Source organism: Neophocaena asiaeorientalis, unplaced genomic scaffold (assembly GCF_003031525.2).
Source record: "Neophocaena asiaeorientalis asiaeorientalis breed wild unplaced genomic scaffold, Neophocaena_asiaeorientalis_V1.1 scaffold327, whole genome shotgun sequence".
Taxonomy (NCBI): Eukaryota; Metazoa; Chordata; class Mammalia; order Artiodactyla; family Phocoenidae; genus Neophocaena; species Neophocaena asiaeorientalis.
The window spans coordinates 3,024,962-3,050,564 of record NW_020174560.1 but is presented as its reverse complement, the minus strand read 5'-3'; the positions used below and the strand labels follow the sequence as shown (position 1 = coordinate 3,050,564).

Genomic DNA, 25,603 nt, shown 5'->3' with positions numbered 1-25,603 from the left:
TATGAGTGTTCATTTTGTTCTTTGTTTGCCTGTATTTCCTGCTTTTTCTATAAATCGCATAATTTGCTTTTGTAATAAGAAAATGTTAATCTATTTCAACCCTTTATTTTGATGAAAACAAATCCAATTTTTAATTATTTATTTTTTGCGGTACGTGGGCCTCTCACTGTTGTGGCCTCTCCCGTTGCAGAGCACAGGCTCCGGATGCGCAGGCTCAGCGGCCATGGCTCACGGGCCCAGCCGCTCCGCGGCATGTGGGATCTTCCCGGACCAGGGCACGAACCCGTGACCCCTGCATCGGCAGGCGGACTCTCAGCCACTGCGCCACCAGGGAAGCCCCAAATCCAGTTTTTTAAAACTTAGTTTTCAGAAGCAGAAATGATTTCCAAGTTGTCACAGAGGCACTGATTTTGTTCTCTGTCAAAGCTGATGGGACCCTTCACAATCACAGCCCAAGTGAGGTTCTCCCCGAGTCAGATTCAAAGGGAGAAGAGTGGTTCCTACACCTTCAGGGTGCTTGCTTCGGCTTCCGTGGCCCAAGGTCAAGCAGCTCACCTCCAGCCCAGGCCATCCTATTCCTGCTGCGTCACCAGCCTCATCATCTGCAGAGCCATGTCCCCTTGGTCGGAAGGAACCTGGAAGCAAGCAGTGTCTGCGTTAGCACTCCTGGTTCTATGCCTGGAGCTGGGGTCAGGGCCGGCATCCCGAGACCCTGCTCCCAGGAAGGGGGCCAGCTCTGTGACAGCAACCTGGGAGGACAGCTGCACTTGGGTGCCACTCCTTAAAAGAGCGTCCCTTCTAGGGCTTCCCTGGTGGCGCAGTGGTTGACAATCTGCCTGCCAATGCAGGGGACACGGGTTCGAGCCCTGGTCTGGGAATTTGCTCCCACATGCCGCGGAGCAACTGGGCCCGTGAGCCACAATTACTGAGCCTGCGCGTCTGGAGCCTGTGCTCCGCAACAAGAGAGGCCGCGATAGTGAGAGGCCCCCGCTTGCCACAACTAGAGGAAGCCCTCGCACTGAAACGAAGACCCAACACAGTCATAAATAAAAATAAATAAATCAATCTAAATCATATGGGCTTCTAAGAAGGCCTCTGCTTAAAAAAAAAAAAAAAGAGCATCCCTTCTGTGAAACGACCCTACGTCTGGGCCCCCACCTGCTGGGCTGCAGGGGTCTAGAGAAGCCAGCATTTAGGAAGGAATCTCCTATTCCATTGGGGCTGACCTGCTGATTTCTTTCTTTCTTCTTTTGTTTTTTTGGCCACACTGCATGCAGGATCTTAGTTCCCCAACCAGGGATGGAACCCTCACCCCCGCCGTGGAAGCGTGGAGTCTTAACCCCTGGACCACCAGGGAAGTCCCTGTTGATTTCTTTATAAGGGCTGTGCTTATGTTACTAGGATCCAGCCTGTTCAAGGAAGAGGGAAGACTGTAAGCATTTTAAAGCATTCTATGTGTAGGAAGGGTCCCAGAGTGGAAGGGAAACTAACAGCAAATCTGTAAACCAACAAGACCCTTTGTTCGGGGTACCCCCGCTTTTACAGTTATTCAACTTTCTGTTTTCCTGTAAGATTTTTCAAATAATCCTTGTAAAAAAAACTCCTTCCCACACACCATCAAAAGGGGGAGGGGCAGAGGCCTCAGTTTGTCCTCCACAAGGATGGCGGTAGAGTAGATGGCTCCAAGTTCTGAAATTCTGCGGCTCCACGATTCTCTCACACCCCTGCTGACTCTCCTGCCAGGCTTGGTCCCCAGGAGGCACAGGCACGGTGGGGTATGCCAAAATGACACTTAATCAACTAAAGAGGAAGTGGTTGGGGGATGATTTAATAACAGTCTCCAACAGCTATTTTAAGGCTGCCCCAACTGATGCCTTGTTCTATGGGTGACAAACCAACAGGAAACGGGCCTGAACTCCTCACACCAGCGACAGCCCACAGCTGGTTCCTCCTGCCTCCCCCTCCTCTCTGACTCCGCAGAGACCCTTTCTTGGAACAGTGTTCTGCTCTAAGACCCCCTACTGCCTTTTCCCAGTCAACACCGAAGGTACTCAGAGCCATGACAAAATGCCTTTTTAACCCTGTGTCCTGCTGCCTTGTCCACTGTCTCTTCGGATCAAGTTTATTAAAAAGGTGGGCTACTACTTCCTTCTGGTTTCTTAAAGGAAGTTGTCTTCCATCTTCACTGCTCATTCATTCACTCTGTCCTTTCCGTGCTGGCTTCTGAGCCTGCCGACTCACTAAACATGCTTTTGCCACAATTACCACCAACGTTGGTGCACCCAAATCACTGCTTACGCCTCAGTCCTTTATCTGAGTTCTTGGCAGCATTCGACACCACTGGCCCCTCTCTGCTTTGGGGATGCCCTGGGTCTCCCTCCTACTTTTCTAGCTGTTCTTTACTCAAGTCTCATTTGAGGGTCCTTCTTTTTCCTCCTGCCTCTTAAATACTGGTGTTTCCAGGGCCCTGACCCTGGCCTTTTCCATATTTGACTCCCACATCTCTATCTCTAAGGACAAACATTTAACTCCAGACCCACAAATACACAGTTTATATAGTCAATTGCCTATGGATAGCCCACTCGGCTGGTCTATCGAAAAACAGTTACCAAGTCCTGCTTATTCTCCCTTCTAACATCAAATTCCTCTGTATGTCACCCCCGCCAGGATTATCATAAAAGCATCTTAGATCAGCTCTCTGCTCCAGTCTTGTCCCATGCCCTCTATTGCTAGAATGTTATTTCTTAGACAAATCTGGTAATTTTACTCCTTTGCTTAAAACCCCCCAGTGGCACATCACTGCTTTCAGGGTAGGTCTAAGCTCCTTACCAAGGCATGCAAAGTCTCCCTCTCCAGCCTCATGTCTCCTCAGTGATGCGGAGACAACCCTCCGAGGCCGCAGTTGCCTGAAGGCGCCTCTGGCCTTGCATGCACTGCTCTCTTTGACCCCACACCTTCTCCTCTTTACCCAGCTAACTCCTGCCCATCCTTAGGGCCTCGTCTTTGACCCCCAAGCCTGGGCTGGGCCCCATTCCCAGGGCCAAGCCCCATCATGGGATGTCTAACCCCACGTTACTAGAGTCTCTGCCTGTCTGCCGTTCTGGTCCATGAGCTCCCAGAGGACAGAGATGGTGTATCATCCATCTGTGTACTCCCAGTACCTGGCACAGAGATGAGTAGTTATGAGACACTAAAATGTTTGCTCAGTGAATAAAGGAACCAAAGAGTAAAATACATGCTAGACAGCCACTTGTCATTAGAGAAAAGGTCATTAAGTTCGGGATACTTGTTCTTTTTTTAAAGAATAACAGGCAGCTTTGCTTCAAGTTTTGCACTCGTTTTAACTACTCACCGTGACATAATCAGAGAGACTCTGAGCTACATGAGATGTTTTGGTCACTTCCCTTCCTGTTTCAAGCATCCTAATGATTGACTGTATTTTTCTTTTTAACATCTTTATTGGAGTATAATTGCTTTACAATGGTGTGTTAGTTTCTGCTTTATAACAAAGTGAATCAGGTATACATATACATATGTTCCTATCTCTTTGCTCTTGCGTCTCCCTCCCTACCACCCTCCATATCCCACCTCTCTAGGTGGTCACTAACCACCTAGATGATCTCCCTGTGCTATGTCGCTACTTCCCACTAGCTATCTATGTTACGTTTGGTAGTGTATATATGTCCATGCCACTCTCTCACTTTGTCACAGCTTAACCCTCCTCCTCCCCATATCCTCAAGCCCATTCTCTAAAAGGTCTGTGTCTTTATTCCTGTCTTGCCCCTAGGTTCTTCATGACCATTTTTTTGGTTTGTTTTTTTACATTCCATATATATGTGTGAGCATACAGTATTTGTTTTTCTCTTTCTGACTTACTTCACTCTGTATGACAGACTCTAGGTCCATCCACCTCACTACAAATAACTCAATTTCGTTTCTTTTTATGGCTGAGTAATATTCCATTGTATATATGTGCCACATCTTCTTTATCCATTCATCCGATGATGGACACTTAGGTTGTTTCCATCTCCGGGCTATTGTAAATAGAGCTGCAATGAACATTTTGGTACATGACTCTTTTTGAATTATGGTTCTCTCAGGGTATATGCCCAGTAGTGGGATTGCTGGGTCATACTGACATCTTTGCCTGGTTTTGGTATCAGGGTGATGGTGGCCCTGTAGAATGAGTTTGGGAGTGTTCCTCCCTCTACTATATTTTGGACGAGTTTGAGAAGGATAGGTGTTAGCTCTTCTCTAAGTGTTTGACAGAATTTGCAAGTGAAGCCATCTGGTCCTGGGCTTTTGTTTGTTGGAAGATTTTTAATCACAGTTTCAATTTCAGTGCCTGTGATTGGTCTGTTCATATTTTCTATTTCTTCCTGGTTCAGTCTTGGCAGGTTGTGCATTTCTAAGAATTTGTCCATTTCTTCCAGGTTGTCCGTTTTATTGGTATAGCATTGCTTGTAGTAATCTCTCATGATCTTTTGTATTTCTGCAGTGTCAGTTGTTACTTCTCCCTTTTCATTTATAATTCTATTGATTTGAGTCTTCTCCCTTTTTTTCTCGATGAGTCTGGCTAATGGTTTATCAATTTTGTTTATCTTCTCAAAGAACAAGCTTTTAGTTTTACTGATGTTTGCTATCATTTCCTTCATTTCTTTTTCATTTATTCCTGATCTGATCTTTATAACTTCTTTCCTTCTGCTAAATTTGGGTTTTTTTTTGTTCTTCTTTCTCTAATCGCCTTAGGTGCAAGTTTAGGTTGTTTATTTGAGATGTTTCCTGTATCTTTTTTTTGTGGTATGTGGGCTTCTCACTGTTGTGGCCTCTCCCACTGCGGAGCACAGGCTCTGGACGCGCAGGCTCATGGGCCTAGCCGCTCCGCGGCATGTGGGATCTTCCCAGACGGGGGCACGAACCCGTGTCTCCTGCATCGGCAGGCGGACTCTCAACCACTGCGCCACCAGGGAAGCCCTTTCCTGTTTCTTAAGGTAGGATTGTATTGCTATAAACTTCCCTCCTAGAACTGCTTTTGTTGCATCCCATAGGTTTTGGGTCGTCGTGTATCCATTGTCATTTGTTTCCAGGTATTTTTTGATTTCCTTTGATTTATTCAGTGATCACTTCGTTATTAAGTAGTGTATTGTTTAGCCTTCATGTGTTTGTATTTTTTAACAGATCTTTTCCTGTAATTGACATCTAGCCTTGTATCATTGTGGTCGGAAAGATACTTGATACGATTTCAATTTTCTTAAATTTACCAAGGCTAGATTTGTGACCGAAGATATGATCTATCCTGCAGAATGTTCCATGAGCGCTTGAGAAAAATGTGTATTCTGTTGTTTTTGGATGGAATGTCCTATAAATATCAATTAAGTCCATCTTGTTTAATGTATCATTTAAGGCTTGTGTTTCCTTATTTATTTTCATTTTGCGTGATCTGTCTATTGGTGAAAGTGGGGTGTTGAAAGTCCCCTGCTATGATTGTGTTACTGTTATTTCCCCTTTTATGGCTGTTAGTATTTGCCTTATGTATTGAGGTGATCCTATGTTGGGTACATAAATATTTACAATTGTTATATCTTTTCTTGGATTGATCCCTTGATCATTATGTAGTCTCCTTCTTTGTCTCTTGTAATAGTCTTTATTTTAAAGTCTATTTTGTCTGATATGAGAATTGCTACTCCAGATTTCTTCTGATTTCCATTTGCATGGAATATCTTTTTCCATCCCCTCACTTTCAGTCTGTATGTGTGCCTAGGTCTGAAGTGGGTCTCTTGTAGGCAGCATATACACAGGTCTTGTTTTTGTATCCATTCAGCCAGTCTGTGTCTTTTGCTGGGAGCATTTAATCCATTTACATTTAAGGTAATTATCGATATGTATTTTCCTATTCCCATTTTCTTAATTGTTTTGGGTATTTTATTGTAGATCTTTTCCTTCTCTTGTGTGTCTTGCCTAGAGAAGTTCCTTTAGCATTTTTTGTAAAGCTGGTTTGGTGTTCCAGCACTGTAGCTTGCTGGTCATTGAGTGAAGCTGGGTCTTGGCATTGAGATGGAGATTTCTGGGAGATTTTCGCTGTTTGATATTATGTGGAGCTGGGAGGTCTATTGTGGACCAGTGTCCTGAACTTGGCTCTCTCACCTCAGTGGCACAGCCCTGACGCCTGGCTGGAGCACCAAGAGACTGTCCTCCACGTGGCTCAGAATAAAAGGTAGAAAAAAAAGGAAGGAAGGAAGGAAGGAAGGAGATAAAATAAAATAAAGGTAAAATAAAATAATTATTAAGAAAAAAATTTTGAAAAGTAAAACAAAACAAAACAAAAAACAGACGGACAGAACCCTAGGACAAATGGTGAAAGCAAAGGTATACAGACAAAATGTCACACAGAAGCATACACATACACACTTACAAAAAGAGGAAAAGGAGAAAAAAATACTCTATCTTGCTCCCAAAGTCCACCTTCTCAATTTGGGATGGTTTGTTGTCTATTCAGGTATTTCACAGATGGAGGGTACATCAAGTTGACTGTGGAGCTTTAATCTGCTGCTTCTGAGGCTGCTGGGAGAAATTTCCCTCTCTCTTCTTTGTTCACACAGCTCCCGGGGTTCAGGTTTGGATTTGGCCCTGCCTATGCATGTAGGTCGCCTGAGGGCGTCAGTTCTTTGCTCAGACAGGATAGGGTTAAAGGAGCAGCTGATCCGCGGGCTCTGGCTCACTCAGGCTGGCGGGAGGGAGGGGTATGGATGCAGGGTGAGTCCACGGCAGCAGAGGCCAGCGTGACGTTGCACCAGCCCAAGGCGCGCTGTGTGTTCTCCCGGGTAAGTTGTCCCTGGATCCCAGGACCCTGGCAGTGGTGGGCTGCACAGGCTCCTGGGAGGAGAGGTGTGGAGAGTGACCTGTGCTTGCACACAGGCTTCTTGGTCGCTGCAGCAGCAGCCTTAGCATCTCATGCCCGTGTCTGGGGTCCTTGCTGTTAGCCGCAGCACGCGTCCGTCTCCGTAGCTCCTTTAAGCAGTGCTCTTAATCCCCTCTCCTCACACACCAGGAAACAAAGAGGCAAGAAAATGTCTCGTCTCTTCGGCAGCTCCAGACTTTTCCCAGACTCCCTCCCAGCTAGCCATGGCGCACTAACCCCTTCAGGCTGTGTTCATGCCACCAACCCCAGTCCTCTCCCTGGGATGTGACCTCCGAAGCCCGAGCCTCAGCTACCAGCCCCAGCCCGCCCCGGCAGGTGAGCAGACAAGTCTCTCGGGCTGGTGAGTGCTGGTCGGCACCGATCCTCTGTGCGGGAATCTCTCCGCTTTGCCCTCCGCACCCCTGTTGCTGCGTTCTCCGTGGCTCTGAAGCTTCTTCCCCCTCTGCCACCCGCAGTCTTTGCCTGCGAAGGGGCTTCTAGTGTCTGGAAACCTTTCCTCCTTCACAGCTCCCTCCCACTTGGGAGGGAGGGGTATGGATGCAGGGTGAGTCCACGGCAGCAGAGGCCAGCGTGACGTTGCACCAGCCCAAGGCGCGCTGTGTGTTCTCCCGGGTAAGTTGTCCCTGGATCCCAGGACCCTGGCAGTGGTGGGCTGCACAGGCTCCTGGGAGGAGAGGTGTGGAGAGTGACCTGTGCTTGCACACAGGCTTCTTGGTCGCTGCAGCAGCAGCCTTAGCATCTCATGCCCGTGTCTGGGGTCCTTGCTGTTAGCCGCAGCACGCGTCCGTCTCCGTAGCTCCTTTAAGCAGTGCTCTTAATCCCCTCTCCTCACACACCAGGAAACAAAGAGGCAAGAAAATGTCTCGTCTCTTCGGCAGCTCCAGACTTTTCCCAGACTCCCTCCCAGCTAGCCATGGCGCACTAACCCCTTCAGGCTGTGTTCATGCCACCAACCCCAGTCCTCTCCCTGGGATGTGACCTCCGAAGCCCGAGCCTCAGCTACCAGCCCCAGCCCGCCCCGGCAGGTGAGCAGACAAGTCTCTCGGGCTGGTGAGTGCTGGTCGGCACCGATCCTCTGTGCGGGAATCTCTCCGCTTTGCCCTCCGCACCCCTGTTGCTGCGTTCTCCGTGGCTCTGAAGCTTCTTCCCCCTCTGCCACCCGCAGTCTTTGCCTGCGAAGGGGCTTCTAGTGTCTGGAAACCTTTCCTCCTTCACAGCTCCCTCCCACTGGTGCAGGTCCCATCCCTATTCTTTTGTCTCTGTTCTTTCTTTTTTTCTTTTGCCCTACCCAGGTACGTGAGGAGTTTCTTGCCTTTTGGGAGGTCTGAGGTCTTCTGCCAGCGTTCAGTGGGTGTTCTGTAGGAGTTATTCCACGTGTAGATGTATTTCTGATGTATCTGTGGGGAGGAAGGTGATCTCCACGTCCTACTCTTCTGCTATGTTCCCGTCTCTCTCTGGGAGGTTCTTAAGAGAAGACTAAGGGAAGGGTTTTCCTGGTGGTGCAGTGGTTGAGAGTCTGCCTGCCCATGCAAGGGACATGGGTTCGATCTCTGGTTTGGGAAGATCCCACATGCCGCGGAGCAACTAAGCCCATGCGTCACAACTACTGAGCCTGCGCTCTAGATCCCATGAGCCACAACTAGTGAGCGCACGTGCCACAACTACTGAAGCCCGAGCGCCTAGAGCCTGTGCTCCACAACAAGAGAAGCCACTGCAGTGAGAAGCCTGCCCACAGCAACGAAGAGTAGCCCCCCCCCACCACAACTAGAGAAAGTCCACGTGCAGCAGTAAAGACCCAACACAGCCAAAAATAAATAAATAAAATAAATAAATTTATATATAAAAAAATATAGAAGACTAAGGGTCAGAGAGGTTGAGGATAAGTTATTCATGGTCAAGATACCTAATAAATATTGTGAGAACAGGTATACCATATACTCAAGCTCCCACTTTCCTCTAGGTCAGGGTTTCTCAACCTTGACACAACTAACGTTTCACGCAGCACAACTCTCTGTGGTGGGGGGCTGGCCTGTGTGCGGCAGGATGTTTACAAGGATCCATGGCCTCTGCCCACCACATACCAGTAGCAACCTTCCCCAAGCTGTGACAACCCCAAATGTCTCCAGACATCCCTGAAGTCCCCTTGGGGCAAAACTGACCCCAGTTGAGAACCACTGTTGGTAACCCTCAAGTCCCTCAGCATTTCCTTGGCGGTCCAAGTGAATGCTCCATGATGTGCTCACTGTGCAAATGAAGCTTTAAGGCCAGTTCCTTAGGCCCTCCTTTCTAGCCAGATAGCTGTCCCTCAGCCCCTTCTCTGTGGAGATTCTGTCTTAGCGCTATGGCGCCAAGCCTTACCATCTCTCCCACAGATCTCCTCCAGCAAACTGCCATCTGGGACGAAAGGAGAGCCTGCATTTAAACGGCTGGACCAAAGCATAACCGTGAGGGAAACACCTGGGCCCCTCTGCTTCCTGGGCATTCCCGTCTTTGGCTCCTTTGCAGGTAGTCTGTGTGTGCACGTGTGTGCGTGTGCTTGCATAGTGGATCCATCCCTCCATCATCTCCCTCAGCCCGGGGAAAGCTACTCAGTCCACCTACAGCCTAAGGGAAAACACCGTGTTCGCTAGGCAAGTGCAAGAGTGCTGCAGCCTCAGTGCCCATCGTTGCAGGTGAAGCCACTTCTGAATTGAAGTTCCAGAGCCACCGCTCCTCACAAACACTTGTTCTCTGCACTGTGCTCAGCCTTACAGACCACCGAGCTCTGATTTCACTCCCTGAAAATGTCAGGGAAAGACAATTTCTCCCTCCCTCCCTCCCGCCCTCGGGACAAGTTGTTCCTTCAGGACAAACTGTCCAGAGGAAAGTAACATTCAACTCATTTAATCTAAAGAGCAGAGGATAGAGAACCCAGCGTCAGTCTCTCAGGAGGATTTACTCACAAATAGAGTTTCGTTAGCAACCCCAAAACACCCCCAAACCCAATGCACTTATGAGACCAGTGCGTGTGGCTCTTCCACCCCCAACTCGAGTGGCAAATCTGGAACAAACGCTGACCCTCTCTCACCATGTGTCCAGCTCTGAGAATCCAGTAGAAAGCCAGGTTCTTGTGGGACTTGACAAAGGCAGACGTTTCTGAAGTCTTAGGGTCACTGTACAGGGGCTTCCACTTCAGCTGACTGAATTTGGGCAGTTCTGCCCACTCCAGTTTTCGCACCCAGGCCTCCTGACCTGGTGAGGGGGATAAAGAAGGGCCCAGCATTAAGAGCTGAGTGGAGGAGAACCCAAAATCTGGGTCCCATGATTCGGCATGGAATCTGCAAGCTGGGATGTACATAAAACTCACTTTGGGATCTTGTTAAAATGCACATTGCAATGCAGTAGGTCTGGGCATGGCCTGGGACTCTGCATTTGTAGCACTGGTTGTCCCAGCCACAGCCAGGCTGCCCGGGAGAAACCTAACAGCTGTGACTACTTTTTGCCCCTGACCCTCCCACTGCCCTACGCTCTGTAGGAAGGAAATCGGGGACCTCTGGAGGTGGACAGCACCGTCAGGAGGACGGAGAAGCCTCAGGGTAAGGAGATGCTGGATCACATCGGGGAGGTCGTGGAAGAAACACAGAACCTTTTCAAATCGTCCTCAGTACCCTTGGCTCCCAAGTCGCAAAAATATTCAATCCCGCTGACTTTGAGGAACGCTCATACCCTCCAGACCATGTGCCTCGATTTATCTGCCAGTTCTGAGAACCTGCCTGAGCTTCTCCCTGGCCCTCCCTGAAACCAGAGGTGGGCACAGGTGGCAGCCAACGCGGGAGGGACCCCACCAAGGCCATTTCCCCTGGGTCCTCATCTTTACAGGGTCAGCAGGGCTGTCTTGATTCACGCTGCAGTGCTTTACCATCCCCTGTGACGCTGCACAGAAATGAGGCTTTCCCTCAGTTAAATGGTGCCTCTGTCCGGTGGCTAGGGAAGTGTCTTCTTTTTAAATTTCGAGGTGGGCGTGGGTATTATCCTTTTCTGTAATCATACCTAAGGCCTCAAAAGCTGGACAGGCCAGGCTTCTCTGAGGGGTCACAACCTCGGGCAGCCCTACCCTCTTCAAAGAGTCAAGGTCAGGGGTGGATGCATGTAACAGGAAATGGCCTTCCTCCTGCCATTTCAATGTCAACAGTCCCCCAAGAGGCCAGTTCCCTTCCAGCTCAACCCACGACACTGCCACCATGGGCCCCGAGTGGTTCCTACCCATGGTGTCCACGATGAGGTCAAGCTGCCCATTATACACGGTCACGTTGACCCCGGCTTCCAGCAGCTCGTCCACAATGCTGATGACGGGTTTCATGAAGTCCCCCTCCATGTTCAGGAAGACGCTGGCAGCCTGGCCTGTACAAGGGGAAGGAGAAAGAGGTAGCAGCTTGGAAGCTGCCAGAACAAGAGGCACCTTTCAGCCCAGAGCACCCAGCACCCAAAAGTGACCACCGTGCAGCACCTAACAAAGACCGAATACACAGCTGCTTCACCAACAGGGACCAGCTGGCCCAGAAATCTGTGTCCCGAGCTGGCCGTGTAGAAGGGGATCCCAAACAGCACACGTGTCTGGTCATCCAGGTGCTTGTGATGACAGCAGATGCCATCTGTCATGAGGGATGGAAACCCAGAGAAAGCTAACACCCAAGGAAACAGGGAGGTTTAGAAAATACCTTTTGAGGGACTTCCCTGGTGGCGCAGTGGTTAAGAATCCGCCTGCCAACACAGGGGACATGGGTTCAATCCCTGGTTCGGGAAGATCACACACGCCGCGGATCAACTAAGCCCACGCGCCACAATTACTGAGCCCACGTGCCGCAAGAACTGAAGCCCGCGTGCCTAGAGCCCGTGCTCCACAACAAGAGAAGTCACCACAATGAGAAGCCCACGCACCGCAACAAAGATTAGCCTCCACTCTCCACAACTACAGAAAGCCCGCGCGCAGCAACGAAGACCCAATGCAGCCAAAAAAATAAATAAAATTAAAAAAAAAAGAAAATACCATTGCACTGGTCCTCTCAGGGGACAAACTGATTTGGGGCCAGCATCAGTTTTCCTCCTTTGCTGAGTCACACCAGAGACAAGGTTTTTTTGTTTTGCTTTGTTTTCGCTTTTTCAGGGCCAAGTTTTAAGCTCTGAACCAGTAGGGCTACCTTAGTAATCAACAAATCAGTCCTAAACCAATTCGGAGCTGGCCCTTGGTAAAGTCACATGGATGACTAGCCCCAGGCAAGAGAGGAGGCGGTCCACACAGCCTTCTTGCTGGATCCCTGACCATCACTGTCATCGTACTGAACGATGGCAGCAGCCATCATTGATTTTTAGTTGCCAGTCACTGTGCTAAGTAAGCACTCTGCAAGCAACATCCCATTGCCTCCTTCCTTCACCAACCCTGCGAGGTTAGGTTCTTTAGCCTGTGCGATGGCTAAAGGACATAAGGCTCAGAGAGGCTGAGCAACACGCCCCGGGGTGAAACAGCCAGTGGCAAGCTGGGACCGGAACGCAGACCTGGCTGACTCCAAAGTATGTAGGCCTTAACTACAAACTGGACTTGGGACGCTGAGGGTACCCGGAAAGGACAGTCTGTCCTTTCCAGACCCATACACAGGCACACCCGAGCCAGGGAGAGTTTGCTCTTATCAGTTTTCATCTGCAAAAGTGTAGTTGGCTCGCCCAACCAGACACATTGGGCGGGGGGGGGGTCCCTATAACGAGAGAAGCTGGGGCTGGACAACACTGTCATGAAGGCAAGATGAGGGGGTTGAGCTGAAAAGATGTGCTCTTGTGAGCTTGACCTTCACCTGGCCTCCTGGGGGTGCTCACATCTCCTCCTTCTCAGCATCCAACCTCCCATGGGTGTCTGTACCCCTTTAGGCTCTGACACCACATTCTTTTGTTTGAGCTAACTTTTCCCTCATCACTAGAAAACTCTAAGGGATGAGGGGGAAATGAAGACACTAGGTCTAGGACGAGTCCTCTGTTGACTGCAATGTTGGGAGGATGGCCGTGTCCCCTGAAGAAGCCAGGGCCAGAGCCAAGTCCCAGCCTCTCCGCCGCTGTCAACGTTCTGCCCTAACAGAGGCATAGCTTTGGGGTCTCTTAGACATGAACAAAACCCTCCTCAGCTTGAGTGGTTCCCCTCCAGGAGTCTGGGAGTCCCACTTACTCACGGCTTCCCTATAAGACTGAGGAGGAACTTACTGGGGTCCCTGAGGACCCCAGTATTTCCCCACTATGACCTTCAGACCAGAATGCAATAGAAGCCAGACCACATCCACATCAGGACACCTGCAGAAGCCAGCCCGAGAGAGCTTCTCAAACCCTGTCCGAAAGGACCTTTGTGTGGAAGTCTCACCCACAACCAACTGTGGCCTTGGGCATGGCTTTTTTTTTTTTTTTTGCAGTACGCGGGCCTCTCACTGTTCTGGCCTCTCCCGCTGCGGAGCACAGGCTCCGGACGCGCAGGCTCAGCGGCCATGGCTCACGGGCCCAGCCGCTCCGCGGCATGTGGGATCTTCCCGGACCGGGGCACGAACCCGTGTCCCCTGCATCGGCAGGCGGACTCTCAACCACTGCGCCACCAGGGAAGCCCTGGGCATGGCTTTTTTAATCTCAATTTTTTATTATGGAAAACCTCACACTGATACAAAAGTAAAGAGGAGGGTGTGATGATTCCCACGTACTCACTCCTGGCTTCCACTTATAAAAAGTCGCTTCATTTCTCTCCCCAGCCACTTCCCTTACCAACCCCCGATTCTGAACCAATTTTGGCATGTTATTTACTGTCTTTCTATGTTTGCTCATCTATCAATGTCGATACTGTTCTACCTGCAACACACTATCGCCACCACCAAAGCCCATTCAACAAATTAAGGCCTTTGAATTTCCACCTTTTTCACCCCCCCCCCCACCAGCTCTACAAAAGACGCTTTAATTAGGTCACACAAGTTACCTCCCCAGGAGCAATCTTCAGGAATAATTTTGAGTTTCTTTCTGATGGGACCATTCATGAGCTGACTTAAGGCATCCTGCTGTAAGTGTCTCACGTGGCGCTGGAAAAGGTGAACTAAAACAAACTGGTACACGGTGAGTCAAAAGACTGGAAATAAGACCAAGAGAACCCCTTTTCTAAGCTGCCAGGGATGCTGTGTGTAAGAGGGAGGCCTGCACCTGGAAGAAGAAAGGTGTCCCCCTGACTCCCCCCAGATGGTGGGGGGGTGGGGGGAGTCAGGAACATGTTCAAAGTGGAGATGCTTTATTGGTTTCGATTGCTGCATTTTATGTACTCTGGGGCCACTGAGATTATCCAGCACGGCCAAAGGCAGTCAGCTGAGTGGAATCTAGAGGCCTCCTGCAGCTTGTACATGGCGGGAGGATACCAGGCATTCAGCACCCGCAGGGAAGACAACTCAATCCAGCCTTTAGGAGAACTGACATCGTAATTCAATGTGCAAAAGCTGGTTTCCAAACTTCAAAACACCGTCTAAGTGCAAGAAGCCGGATGCAAAAGACTACCTAGTGCGTGACTCCATCTATGTGAAATGTCCTGAAATGGCAAATGTACAGAGACTGAAAGCAGATTAGTGGTCGCCTGGGGCTGGGAGTGGGAACAGAAATTGATTGCAGACAGACATGTGGGATCTTTCTGGGGTGATGGAAATGTGCTAAAACTCGATTGTGGTGATGAATGCACAACTCTGTACATAAACTAAAAACCATGGAATTACACACTTAAAATGGGTGAGTTTTATGGTATGTAAATTATATATCAATAAAGCTTTTTAAAAAATTGGTTTCTTCTCACACGGAGGCTGAGACAGGGTCTAGCAACTTCAAGGTCCACTCACCTATGTGGCTCTGGGTGAATTCTAGACTCGATTTCATGGTAGACGTGGGAGACGTCTTAGTTAAGATGTTATAGAAGTTCACCCCGTCTGTGTTCTGAAATGCAGAAGAAATGTATTTGGCTGTTTGTTTTATTTATTCATTATCAAAGTTGCAAAACAGAACGGCACCTGGCTCTCCACCTTATCCGAGGACAGCTTTAACTCTGTATATTTGCTCAGACCAGAAAGAAATGTAGACCTTCAGGCTCAGAGACCAGCAGTGTCAGCCCAGTCTCCTGGCATAGTGAGCAGCTCATCCGAGTGGAGCTCCGATGCCACAGGAGGAAACCAAGGGCCTGTGTGTTAATTACCAGGGAAAACCGAGCTACGGTGTCCTACATACTGAAGTCCTCAGCCTGTGCATTCTTCCCTCCTGGCTCACTGGGGCCAAAGCACTGCTCGGCAAGGATCCAAACACTTGCCTCTGTGTTTGGCAAATCTGTGGGACATACTCTTTTTTATAGAAGCCATACCTTCAGTCAAGAGGCAGGCAAGTCTTGCAGGCTGGGTGGCTTTCTGACCCTGTCTTTGCTCAGACTCGGCAGATTTATCGTTTAGCTTGACATCATTTCTCGACTTGTGGGCAGTCTCAGGATAGATCCCAATCCTAACACCACCAACCAAGGTCCCTTCACCCAAGGGGAAAAGCCAAGCAGGCTGGCCCCGAGCGCGTCCCCTCTTACCTGTTCAATGACCATTTCTGCTTTCTCCCACAGCTCGGTGGCCTCTTTGTAGAGTCTCTTATTTATGGCATCCAGGACTTGTTCTGCAACCTGAGACACCTCTGCCAGACCTTGGTCGTCGAGAAGAGACTGGAACGCAAAGCAAGAACTAAAAGGCCCGCTTTGTGAGAGACACAAATCTGGCATTGCTCCAGTTAGGGATGGGTAACAGAAAGAGCGGCAGGAAGGAGAAAGGGGACCGTCCATATGAAAGCACAGCATTACAAATGCTGTGTTTATTGATGACGGAAATATAGGAAAATGGTAACTGAGTCTAAGTGATGGGTATATGGGTGTTCCCCATGATCTTCCAACTTTTCTGCATATTTGAAAATGTCTGTAATAAAAAGCTGGGGGGGGCGGATTTTAAAATGTGCATTTCTTATAGCTGGAGAAATGGGATAACCGTGCTGATATTTCTTTAAATTTGTCCCCAAGGCCGGCTGTTGCTTAGGGTCTTTGATTTGATACAGATTATTTGATAAGTCCCTAAGGGGCAATGTCAACCACACAGGCAAACCCAGCTAGCTTTGTCCTTCCTTCGGACAGAGCCAGAAGAGGTCAGCTAGGCTGTTAACCACAGAACGTGCAGAGTTGGGGACTCATCTACTTACCATGCTGTACAAGTAAGGTCCCCAGGAGAGCACTGAATCTAAAGGAAACCACATAATAAAATAAGTTTGTTGTGGCTCTGTCCTCCCCACAAAATGCCTAACTAGTTTTCCTTCCAAAGCAGAAAGAGACAGAAGAAATGCAGTGGCTTTGGGTCTGAAGGCTCCTTAACTCACCAGGGCCCATGCAGGGCTGATGTCTCAGTGGCTGGAAGGTGGGGCGAGGCTGTGGGGGTCTTTCTGGTGACTCAGGACTAAATGCTACATTAATTTGGCCTGATACTGGCACAGCCAGTGAGTCGCCAGGGATGGCACCACAGCCAAGCAGTGCGTGTGCAGTGGAGGCCCTCATCTGCAGGCTTCTAGACTTTGTGACAGCCTAAAATATTTCCCCCACCTTCAGACTTCTGCTCTGCATCCTGCCTGCTCCTCCAATTTGGGGACACCAGCTTCCGTCAAGGAGCTAATTAAGGAAGAAGACTAACGACCTCACAAGTGTCTGTGCTGTAACTGCCAATCAATTCATTTCAATCCTGAAAATGTATTGAGAGTTTACTATGGGCCTAAAGCCAGTAAGGAGCTTTATAAGATATAAACATGAGTAAGACAATACCTGACTTCAAAGAGCATAGTTGGGCTTGTTTTGGACAAGTTCACAACTACCATTAACACTAAGTACGGCTAGTGCCACTGAGAGAATGTGCCAGAAAAGTAGCAAGGCCCACAACTTTTTTTTTTGGCTTATGTGATTTTCTTCTTCTGTAATTAAAAAAAAAAAAACTGAAGTATAGTTGATTTCCATCAAGGACCATAACTTATAGAGCACATTTGAACACGTCACTCCTTTGCTTAAAAGCCTTCAATGGTTCCCCCTAAGCCCAAGTATCTCAAAGTCTGTTTCAAATAACCCCAGTTCTAAGAATGTTAACCAAAGTATTACAAGGAAAAATGACTTGCAGGTGAAATACCTTTGGGGTTATGCAAAAGACAACATATTTTTATTTTTTACTGCAGGACTTCTCAGAGCCTTTAATGTACCTGTGAACCTTGAGGAAGTGGGACCAGTATTTGGCACTTCTGAAACTTATTTGGCCATGGAGCCCTTTGCATAGCACTTCACTGGACTGGTATTCTTCAGAGCACACCCTGAGAAATGCAGCCACACCAGGTCCTACAGGACCCAGTTGTCATTCACCTCTCCAGCTAAACCATCAAACCTGTGCCTCAGTTTCTGTTGCTTTTTTTTTTTTTTTGCGGTACGCGGGCCTCTCACTGTTGTGGCCTCTCCCGTTGCGGAGCACAGGCTCCGGACGCGCAGGCTCAGCGGCCATGGCTCACGGGCCCAGCCGCTCCACAGCATGTGGGATCTTCCCGGACAGGGGCACAAACCCGTGTCCCCTGCATCGGCAGGCGGACTCTCAACCACTGCGCCACCTGGGAAGCCCCCCTCAGTTTCTTATAAAGAATCATCTGCAGTTCTCCAATGCATCCCATTCCCTGCTTGATCTAGACCAGGGACTGACAAACTTTTTCTGAAAGAAAGAGATAAATAATAAATATTTCTGGCTTTGCAGGCCAGCTGATCTCTGTTACAACTACTCAACTCTGTTTCGGCAGCCTCCAAACAGTCAGAGGATATGTAAATAAATAGGTGTGACTGTGTCCCAGTAAAAACTTTATTTACTAAAGCAGAGTGGCAGGACAGAATTGACTTGGAGGCCGTAGTTGCTGAACTCTGATGCGGACCTCTGATGTCCAGTAGAACTTTCTGCAATGATGGAAATGTTCTACGTCTTTTTCTTTTTCTTCCGCACCGCGAGGCTTGTGGGATCGTAGTTCCACGACCAGGGACTGAACCCGTGCCCCCTGCAGTGGAAGCACAGAGTCCTAACCCACTGGACCGCCAGGGAATTCTCAAAATGTTCTGTATCTGTGTGGTCCAGAACAATAGTCAACAGCCACATGTGGCTATTGGGCACTTTGAAATTGTGGGTAGTACAAATGAAAGATGGAAAATTTTATGTATTTTAATTAATATAAATAGTCATATGTGGCTACGGCTACCATACTGAACTGTGCAGATCTTCTTGAAGGAATGAAGCATGTCTGTGCATCTTTCCTAGCATCCAACAAAACAACTACTCCCTAGAGAGCAATTAATAATTGCTTGTGAAAATTAATAGTACTTCTTCAAAAAAGAGAGTACTTCTGGGGTGGAAGAGTGATACGTAAGGTGGATCTGGAAGAAGGGATCAAGGTGGACCTGGAAGGAGGGTTAAGAGCTGGGCAGGAAGATTCAAAAGGGGAGGTGGGTCACAACAATGTGAATTCGGGAGATTTTGGACCAGATGAAGAGCACATGCAAAGCCATGAGGCTAACTTACTGGTCTCAGGGGAATGCAGGGTAATGGTTAAGTGCATGGATTCCACTGCCTGCTGCCTTCATGTGCATCCTGGCTTTAGCTGTGTGACTTTAGGAAGATTGCTTAACCTCTCTGAGTCTCCATTTCATCACCTCCAAAACTAGGATAATAATACCATCCATCCCACGGAGCTGTTGCAAGCATTAAGTGAAGTTAACACACGAAGTGTTTAGTGTTATTAACACAGCTGTGATGAGACCCTCGAAGGAAGTGTGAGGCCAGGACCGTCACTCTGAGTGAGACACCTGTCAGGAAACCTGCTGACTCCCTCACGCCTCAGGTCAAGGCTTCTGCAACATCTTGGCGTCCTAGGAAGTACATCCAGGAAGGAAACACAAAGAGCAGCCCTTTTCACAATGCGGACTGAGCTTTCAGTTCTGTCCTTTAGCCCCTGCCCTGGAGATGCCAAGAACGAGGGCAAGAAATAACCATTCCAAGCAGCTTCAGAATGTCTTGAATCCATCAGGGACATGGCTCTGTAACGAGCCAAATCTCTATCTTTTAAGGGGAAAATATTACCTTGTATAAATTATTATTTTTAAAAACCTGAGGCATCATCACAAACCATAGACATACATTTAGAAGAGTTTCGATTAACACATCCACTCGTGTAACAACCACCCAACGAGAGCCTAAAAAGTTCCTTCGTGTCCCTTTCCAGCTTATTCCCCTCCCCATTTCAGAGGCAACTTCTCTTCTGAAATCTAACTCTACCGTTTGGTTTTGTCTGTGAAAAGTCACCTTTTGTTAGGTTAGGGCAGTAGTTCCTAACTGGGGTGATTTTGTCCCCTGGGGACATTTGGCAATATGTCTGGAGATATTGTTGGTTGCCAAGCTGGGGTGGAAATACTGGCATCTAACGGGTAGAGATGCTGCTAATATCCTTCACTGCACGGGACACCCCTCCCCCACCACAACAAAGAATCACATGATGCTCAAAACATCAACATTGCTGAGATTTAGAAATCCTCACTAGCGTTAACCCTACCACAGTGACTATTTCAGATGCCTGAAGCCACACCTTGGGTGTATACAATCCAAACAGCTTTTATCTATACTCCCAACAAGGATGCTCAGGTTATGAAACTTCGAACCTCTGAGTTACAGGACCAGATGGTAGCCCTGTCTCACCATCAAAATGAGCAACAGGTGGGAATTTCACCCCAAATGCTCATGTTAGCATAAGGATGGTGGACAGGACGAGATGACAAACAGACTTGGGTTTGTATCCTGCCCAGGCAACTCATTCTGTGTGTCGGAGGGCAAATTCCATCATCTTTCTACGTCTCTAGAATGTCTTCAACTGTAAAATTTGATTCTTTTGTTGTGAAAATCAAATAAGAGACCTCGGTTCAGCCTGTAGCAGTCCACGGTAGGTGCACTGTGAGTGCTCACTCCTGAATTTCTTGGAATACTCCTGGAGCAAACACTTTCTGTGCTGACTTTTTCAAGGACCCAGAGAATTCCACTGCCTTGTTCTTTGATCTAGATACCACAGCCCAAAGTCCCGAAGGGTAGGGAAAGGGACGTTTAAAATGTCTGAAAATTCCCTACTTACCGATGGGAGAGATCCAGGAATCACCCAAAGCAACCCCGGCAAAGTTGCACTGGATGGTCCCTTGCTGAATGGCCTGAAAGAGAAGCCAAGAAATACCCTTGTCAAGAAGACCCAGGGGCCTCCATCCCTTCCTCAACATGAGGGAGCCAGGCCTTTATACACTGCCTTTCCTGAGCAGAGACAGCTCCAGCCCACCCAGGATACCCTGGATATCCAAAGACAACAGATGCCCACTAGAAGGCAAGGGTAACTCTTTCCTGCTGCCATTTGCAAAATGAGTAGGAACTGTTTGAGTTTTCCCAAGGGTGTTGGCAGGATGTGCGGGGGACCTGGTGTAGCTCCTATCTCTTCCTTAGAAAGGACGCTGGCACTCTTTCCCCTGGAGGTCTCTGATTTCTCACAAGGTGCTCTGGGGGCTCTCTGGGTACAATCGCCACTGTCTCCAGGGGACACTGGAGAGCTGGGAGGCCTCCTCAGAAGGTCCTTGAGGGTGGAATGGATGCCTTAGGACTGGGAACTCATGCCCCCTGCTGCTTTTATCCATTTAAAAGGAATTCATCTGCCCAGTAGCAGAACATTGGAAACAACTGAAATATTTATCAATACGGTGGGCTAAATTAATTATGGTTATTTCCATGGTGCATGATGCAGCTTAAAAAAAGGAATGAGGGGCTTCCCTGGTGGCGCAGTGGTTAAGAGTCCGCCTGCCGATGCAGGGGACACGGGTTCGTGCCCCGGTCCGGGAAGATGCCACGGAGCGCCTGGGCCCGTGAGCCGCAGCCACTGAGCCTGCGCGTCTGGAGCCTGCGCTCCGCAACGGGAGAGGCCACAACAGTGAGAGGCCCGCGTACCACAAAAAACAAACGAACAAACAAAAGGAATGAGAAGGCTTTTTATGGTCGAATATAAAAAGATCTCCAGGGTATATTGTTAAAGTAAAAAAGAGACATGTGGAACAGTGTGCAGTATATACAATCATTTGTATAAAAATGGGGGCAAAGAATATACATGAACTAGCGTATATAGGCATGAAATACTCTGAAAAGGTACTGAAGAAGCTAACAGAGGTGGCCTTGGGCGGGGGACAGAGGCAAGACGGACATTTTTTTTTTTTTTTTTTGCGGTACGCGGGCCTCTCACTGTTGTGGCCTCTCCCGTTGCGGAGCACAGGCTCCGGACGCGCAGGCTCAGCGGCCGTGGCTCACGGGCCCACCGCTCCGCGCTCGCGCGGCACGTGGAATCTTCCCGGACCGGGGCACGAACCCGTGTCCCCTGCATCGGCAGGCGGACTCTCAACCACTGCGCCACCAGGGAAGCCCGAGACGGAGAATTTTTATAGCATACCTTTTACATATTTTGAATTTTGTGAATGCACAGGCTATTCAGAGATCTAAAATAAGAAAACAATGAATAGCCTGACTTTGAACACTGGTAATAAAAGAGAAAAAATTATGCCATTATTTGGCTTTTCCAAAAGGAACTTATTTCAAGTTACTTAAATACTACCAGTTGATGAGGAAAAGTTCCACTTTATAGGAGAATACCAGCTAACAAATGTGAACAAAATGAAGGGAGGAGAAAACCATCATTTGGAAACTCCTAATGAAATTACTGACTTGCGTAAGAATTAAAAATTGATGTTAAAACCATTATTCAGTGAAAGATGGATGAAGAACTGGACATCCATGTCAGGTGAAAATAACACCACTCAGATCATTTTCTGTCCAGGCGGAGGGTATAGGAGTCCAATGGAGGGAGCAGACTAGATCTGGTTATTATGTGCCCTCTGATTCAAAGCAAAATGAAGTGCACAACATCCCCTACATCAGAGGCTGGCAATTTTTTCTATAAGGGGCAGATATTAAATATTCTAGGCTTTGTAGAACAAAAGTCTACTACATTGCAGTTACTCAACTCTACCACTGCACTGCTAAAGCAGCCACAAGCAATATGTAAACAAGTGAGAGTTCTAATAAAACTTTATTTGTGGAGGAGCTTCAAGATGGCGTAAGAGTAAGATGTGGAAACCACCTTCCTCCCCACAAATACATCAGAAATACATCTACATGTGGAACAACTCCTACAGAACACCCACTGAACGCTGGCAGAAGACCTCAGACCTCCCAAAAGGCAAGAAACTCCCCATGTACCTGGGTAGGGCAAAAGAAAAAAGAGACAAAAGAATAGGGACGGGACCCGCACCAGGGGGAGGGAGCTGTGAAGGAGGAAAGGTTTCCACACACTAGAAGACCCTTCGCGGGCGGAGACTGTGGGTGGCGGTGGGGGAAAGCTTTGGAGAGCACAGCAACAGGGGTGCGGAGGGCAAAGCGGGGAGAGATTCCCACACAGAGGATCGGTGCCGACCAGCACTCACCAGCCCGAGAGGCTTGCCTGCTCACCCGCTGGAACAGGCGGGGGCTGGAAGCGGAGGCTCGGGCTTCGGAGGTCAGATCCCAGGGAGAGCAGTGGGGTTGGCGGCGTGAACACAGCCTGAAGGGGGCTAGTGCACCACAGCTAGACGGGAGGGAGTCCAGGAAAAGTCTGGAGCTGCCGAAGAGACAAGAGACTTTTTCTTGCCTCCGTTTCCTGGTGCGCGAGGAGAGGGGATTAAGAACGCTGCTTAAAGGAGCTCCAGAGACGGGCGTGAGCCGCGGCTAACAGCGCAGACCCCAGAGACGGGCATGAAACGCTAAGGCTGCTGCTGCCGCCACCACCAGGCAGCCTGTGTGCAGCACAGGTCACTCTCCACACCTCTCCTCCCAGGAGCCTGAGCAGCCCGCCACTGCCAAGGTCCCGGGATCCAGGGACAACTTCCCCGGGAGAACACACATTGTGCCTCAGGCCGGTGCAACGTCACGCCGGCCTCTGCCGCCGCAGGCTCGCCCCGCATCCTCACCCCTCCCTCCTCCCTGCCTGAGTGAGCCAGAGACCCCGAATCACCTGCTCCTTTAACCTCATCCTGTCTGAGCGGGAACAGATGCCCTCAGGCGACCTACACAAAGAGGCGGGGCCAAATCCAAACCTGAACCCCGGGAACTGTGCGAACAGAGAAGAGAAAGGGAAATCTCTCCCAGCAGCCTCAGGAGCAGCGGATTAAAGCTCCACAATCAACTTGATGTACCCTGCATCTGTGGAACACCTGAATAGACAACGAATCATCCCAAATTGAGGAGGTGGACTTCGGGAGCAATGATATATGTATATATATATATTTTTTTTTTCCCCCTTTTTCTCTTTTTGTGAGTGTGTATGTGTATGCTTCTGTGTGTGATTTTGTCCGTATAGCTTGGCTTTTACAATTTGTCCTAGGGTTCTGTCTGTCCATTTTTTTTCCCCTAGTATAGTTTTTAACACTTGTTATCATTTCTGGATTTGTTTTTTGGTTTGGTTGCTCTCTTCTTTCTTTCTTTCTCTCTTTTTTTTTATTACTTTAAAAAATTTTTAATAATTATTTTTAATTTTAATGACTTTGTTTTATTTTACTTTATTTTATCTTCTTCTTTTCTCCCTTTTATTCTGAGCCGTGTAGATGATGGGCTCTTTGTGCTTCAGCCAGGCGTGAGGGCTGTGCCTCTCAGGTGGGAGAGCCAAGTTCAGGACACTGATCCACAAGAGACCTCCCAGCACCACGTAGTATCATATGGCGAAAATCTCCCAGAGATCTCCATCTCAACACCAAGACCCAACGCCACTCAACAACCACCAAGCTACAGTGCTGGACACCCTATGCCAAACAACTAGCAAGACAGGAACACAACCCCATCCATTATCAGAGAGGCTGCTTAAAATCATAATAAGGCCACAGACACCCCAAAACACACCACCAGACATGGACCTGCCCAACAGAAAGACAAGATCCAGCCTCATCCACCAGAACACAGGCACTAGTTCCCTCCACCAGGAAGCCTACACAACCCACTGAACCAACCGTAGCCACTGGGGACAGACACCAAAAACAACGGGAACTACGAACCTGTAGCCTGCTAAAAGGAGACCCCAAACACAGTAAGATAAGCAAAACGAAAAGACAGAAAAACACACAGCAGATGAAGGAGCAAGGTAAAAACCCACCAGACCTAACAAATGAAGAGGAAATAGGCAGTCTACCTGAAAAAGAATTCAGAATAATGATAGTAAAGATGATCCAAAATCTTGGAAATAGAATAGAGGAAATGCAAGAAACATTTACCAAGGACCTAGAAGAACTAAAGAGAAAACAAACAATGATGAACAACACAACAAATGAAATTAAAAATTCTCTAGAAGGGGTCAGTAGCAGAATAACTGAGGCAGAAGAACGGATAAGTGACCTGGAAGATAAAATAGTGGAAATAACTACCGCAGAGCAGAATAAAGAAAAAAGAATGAAATAATTGAGGACAATCTCAGAGACCTCTGGGACAACATTAAACGCACCAACATTCGAATTATAGGGGTCCTAGAAGAAGAAGAGAAATAGAAAGGGACTGAGAAAATATATGAAGAGATTATAGTTGAAAACTTCCCTAATTTGGGAAACGAAATAGTTAATCAAGTCCAGGAAGCACAGAGAGTCCCATACGGATAAATACAAGGAGGAACATGCCAAGACACATACTAATCAAACTATCAAAAATTAAATACAGGGCTTCCCTGGTGGTGCAGTGGTTGGGAGTCCGCCTGCCGATGCAGGGGACACGGGTTCGTGCCCTGGTCTGGGAAGATCCCACATGCCGCGGAGTGGCTGGGCCCATGAGCCATGGCCGCTGAGCCTGTGCATCCGGAGCCTGTGCTCCGCAATGGGAGAGGCCACAACAGTGAGAGGCCCGCGTACCACAGAAAGAAAAGAAAAAGAGAATTAAATACAAAGAAAAAATATTAAAAGCAGCAAGGGAAAAACAACAAATAACACACAAGGGAATCCCCATAAGGTTAACAGCTGATCTTTCAGCAGAAACTCTGCAAGCCAGAAGCGGGTAGCAGGACATATTAAACTGATGAAGGAGAAAAACCTACAACCAAGATTACTCGAACCAGCAAGGATCACATTCAGATTTCATGGAGAAATTAAAACCTTTACAGATAAGCAAAAGCTAAGAGAATTCAGCACCACCAAACCAACTTTAGAACAAATGCTAAAGGAACTTCTCTAGGCAGGAACACAAGAGAAGGAAAAGACCTACAATAACAAACCCAAAACAATTAAGAAAATGGTCATAGGAACATACATATCGATAATTACCTTAAATGTAATTTAACCAAAAGACATAGACTGGCTGAATGGATACAAAAAGAAGACCTGTATATATGCTGTGTATATTTAAGAAAATTGAAATCGTATCAAGTATCTTTCCGACCACAACGCTATGAGACTAGATATCAATTACAGGAAAAAATCTATAAAAAATACAAACACATGGAGGCTAAACTTAATTCAAACTTAATAAACTTAATACAAAACTTAATAAACTTAATACAAAC

General features: G+C 48.1%; 1 protein-coding gene across 2 annotated transcripts in view; it reads right to left on the bottom strand.

Moving 5' to 3' along the window:
- Positions 1-241: 241 nt before the first annotated feature.
- Positions 242-25,603, bottom strand: part of SCPEP1 (serine carboxypeptidase 1) — a 42,074-nt gene continuing 16,712 nt past the window's right edge. The window contains exons 6-13 of one of the 2 annotated variants that reach the window (XM_024757624.1): positions 20,144-20,216; positions 16,166-16,203; positions 15,513-15,641; positions 14,791-14,884; positions 13,896-14,009; positions 11,162-11,299; positions 9,987-10,150; positions 242-635 (exon numbers count right to left, since the gene is read on the bottom strand). In XM_024757624.1, coding sequence (XP_024613392.1) covers positions 573-635; positions 9,987-10,150; positions 11,162-11,299; positions 13,896-14,009; positions 14,791-14,884; positions 15,513-15,641; positions 16,166-16,203; positions 20,144-20,216 — 813 coding nt within the window. In that variant the 3' untranslated portion in view covers positions 242-572. Of the gene's footprint in view, positions 636-9,820; positions 10,151-11,161; positions 11,300-13,895; positions 14,010-14,790; positions 14,885-15,512; positions 15,642-16,165; positions 16,204-20,143; positions 20,217-25,603 lie in introns of those variants that run through there. The other variant, XM_024757623.1, reaches the window with a different exon arrangement.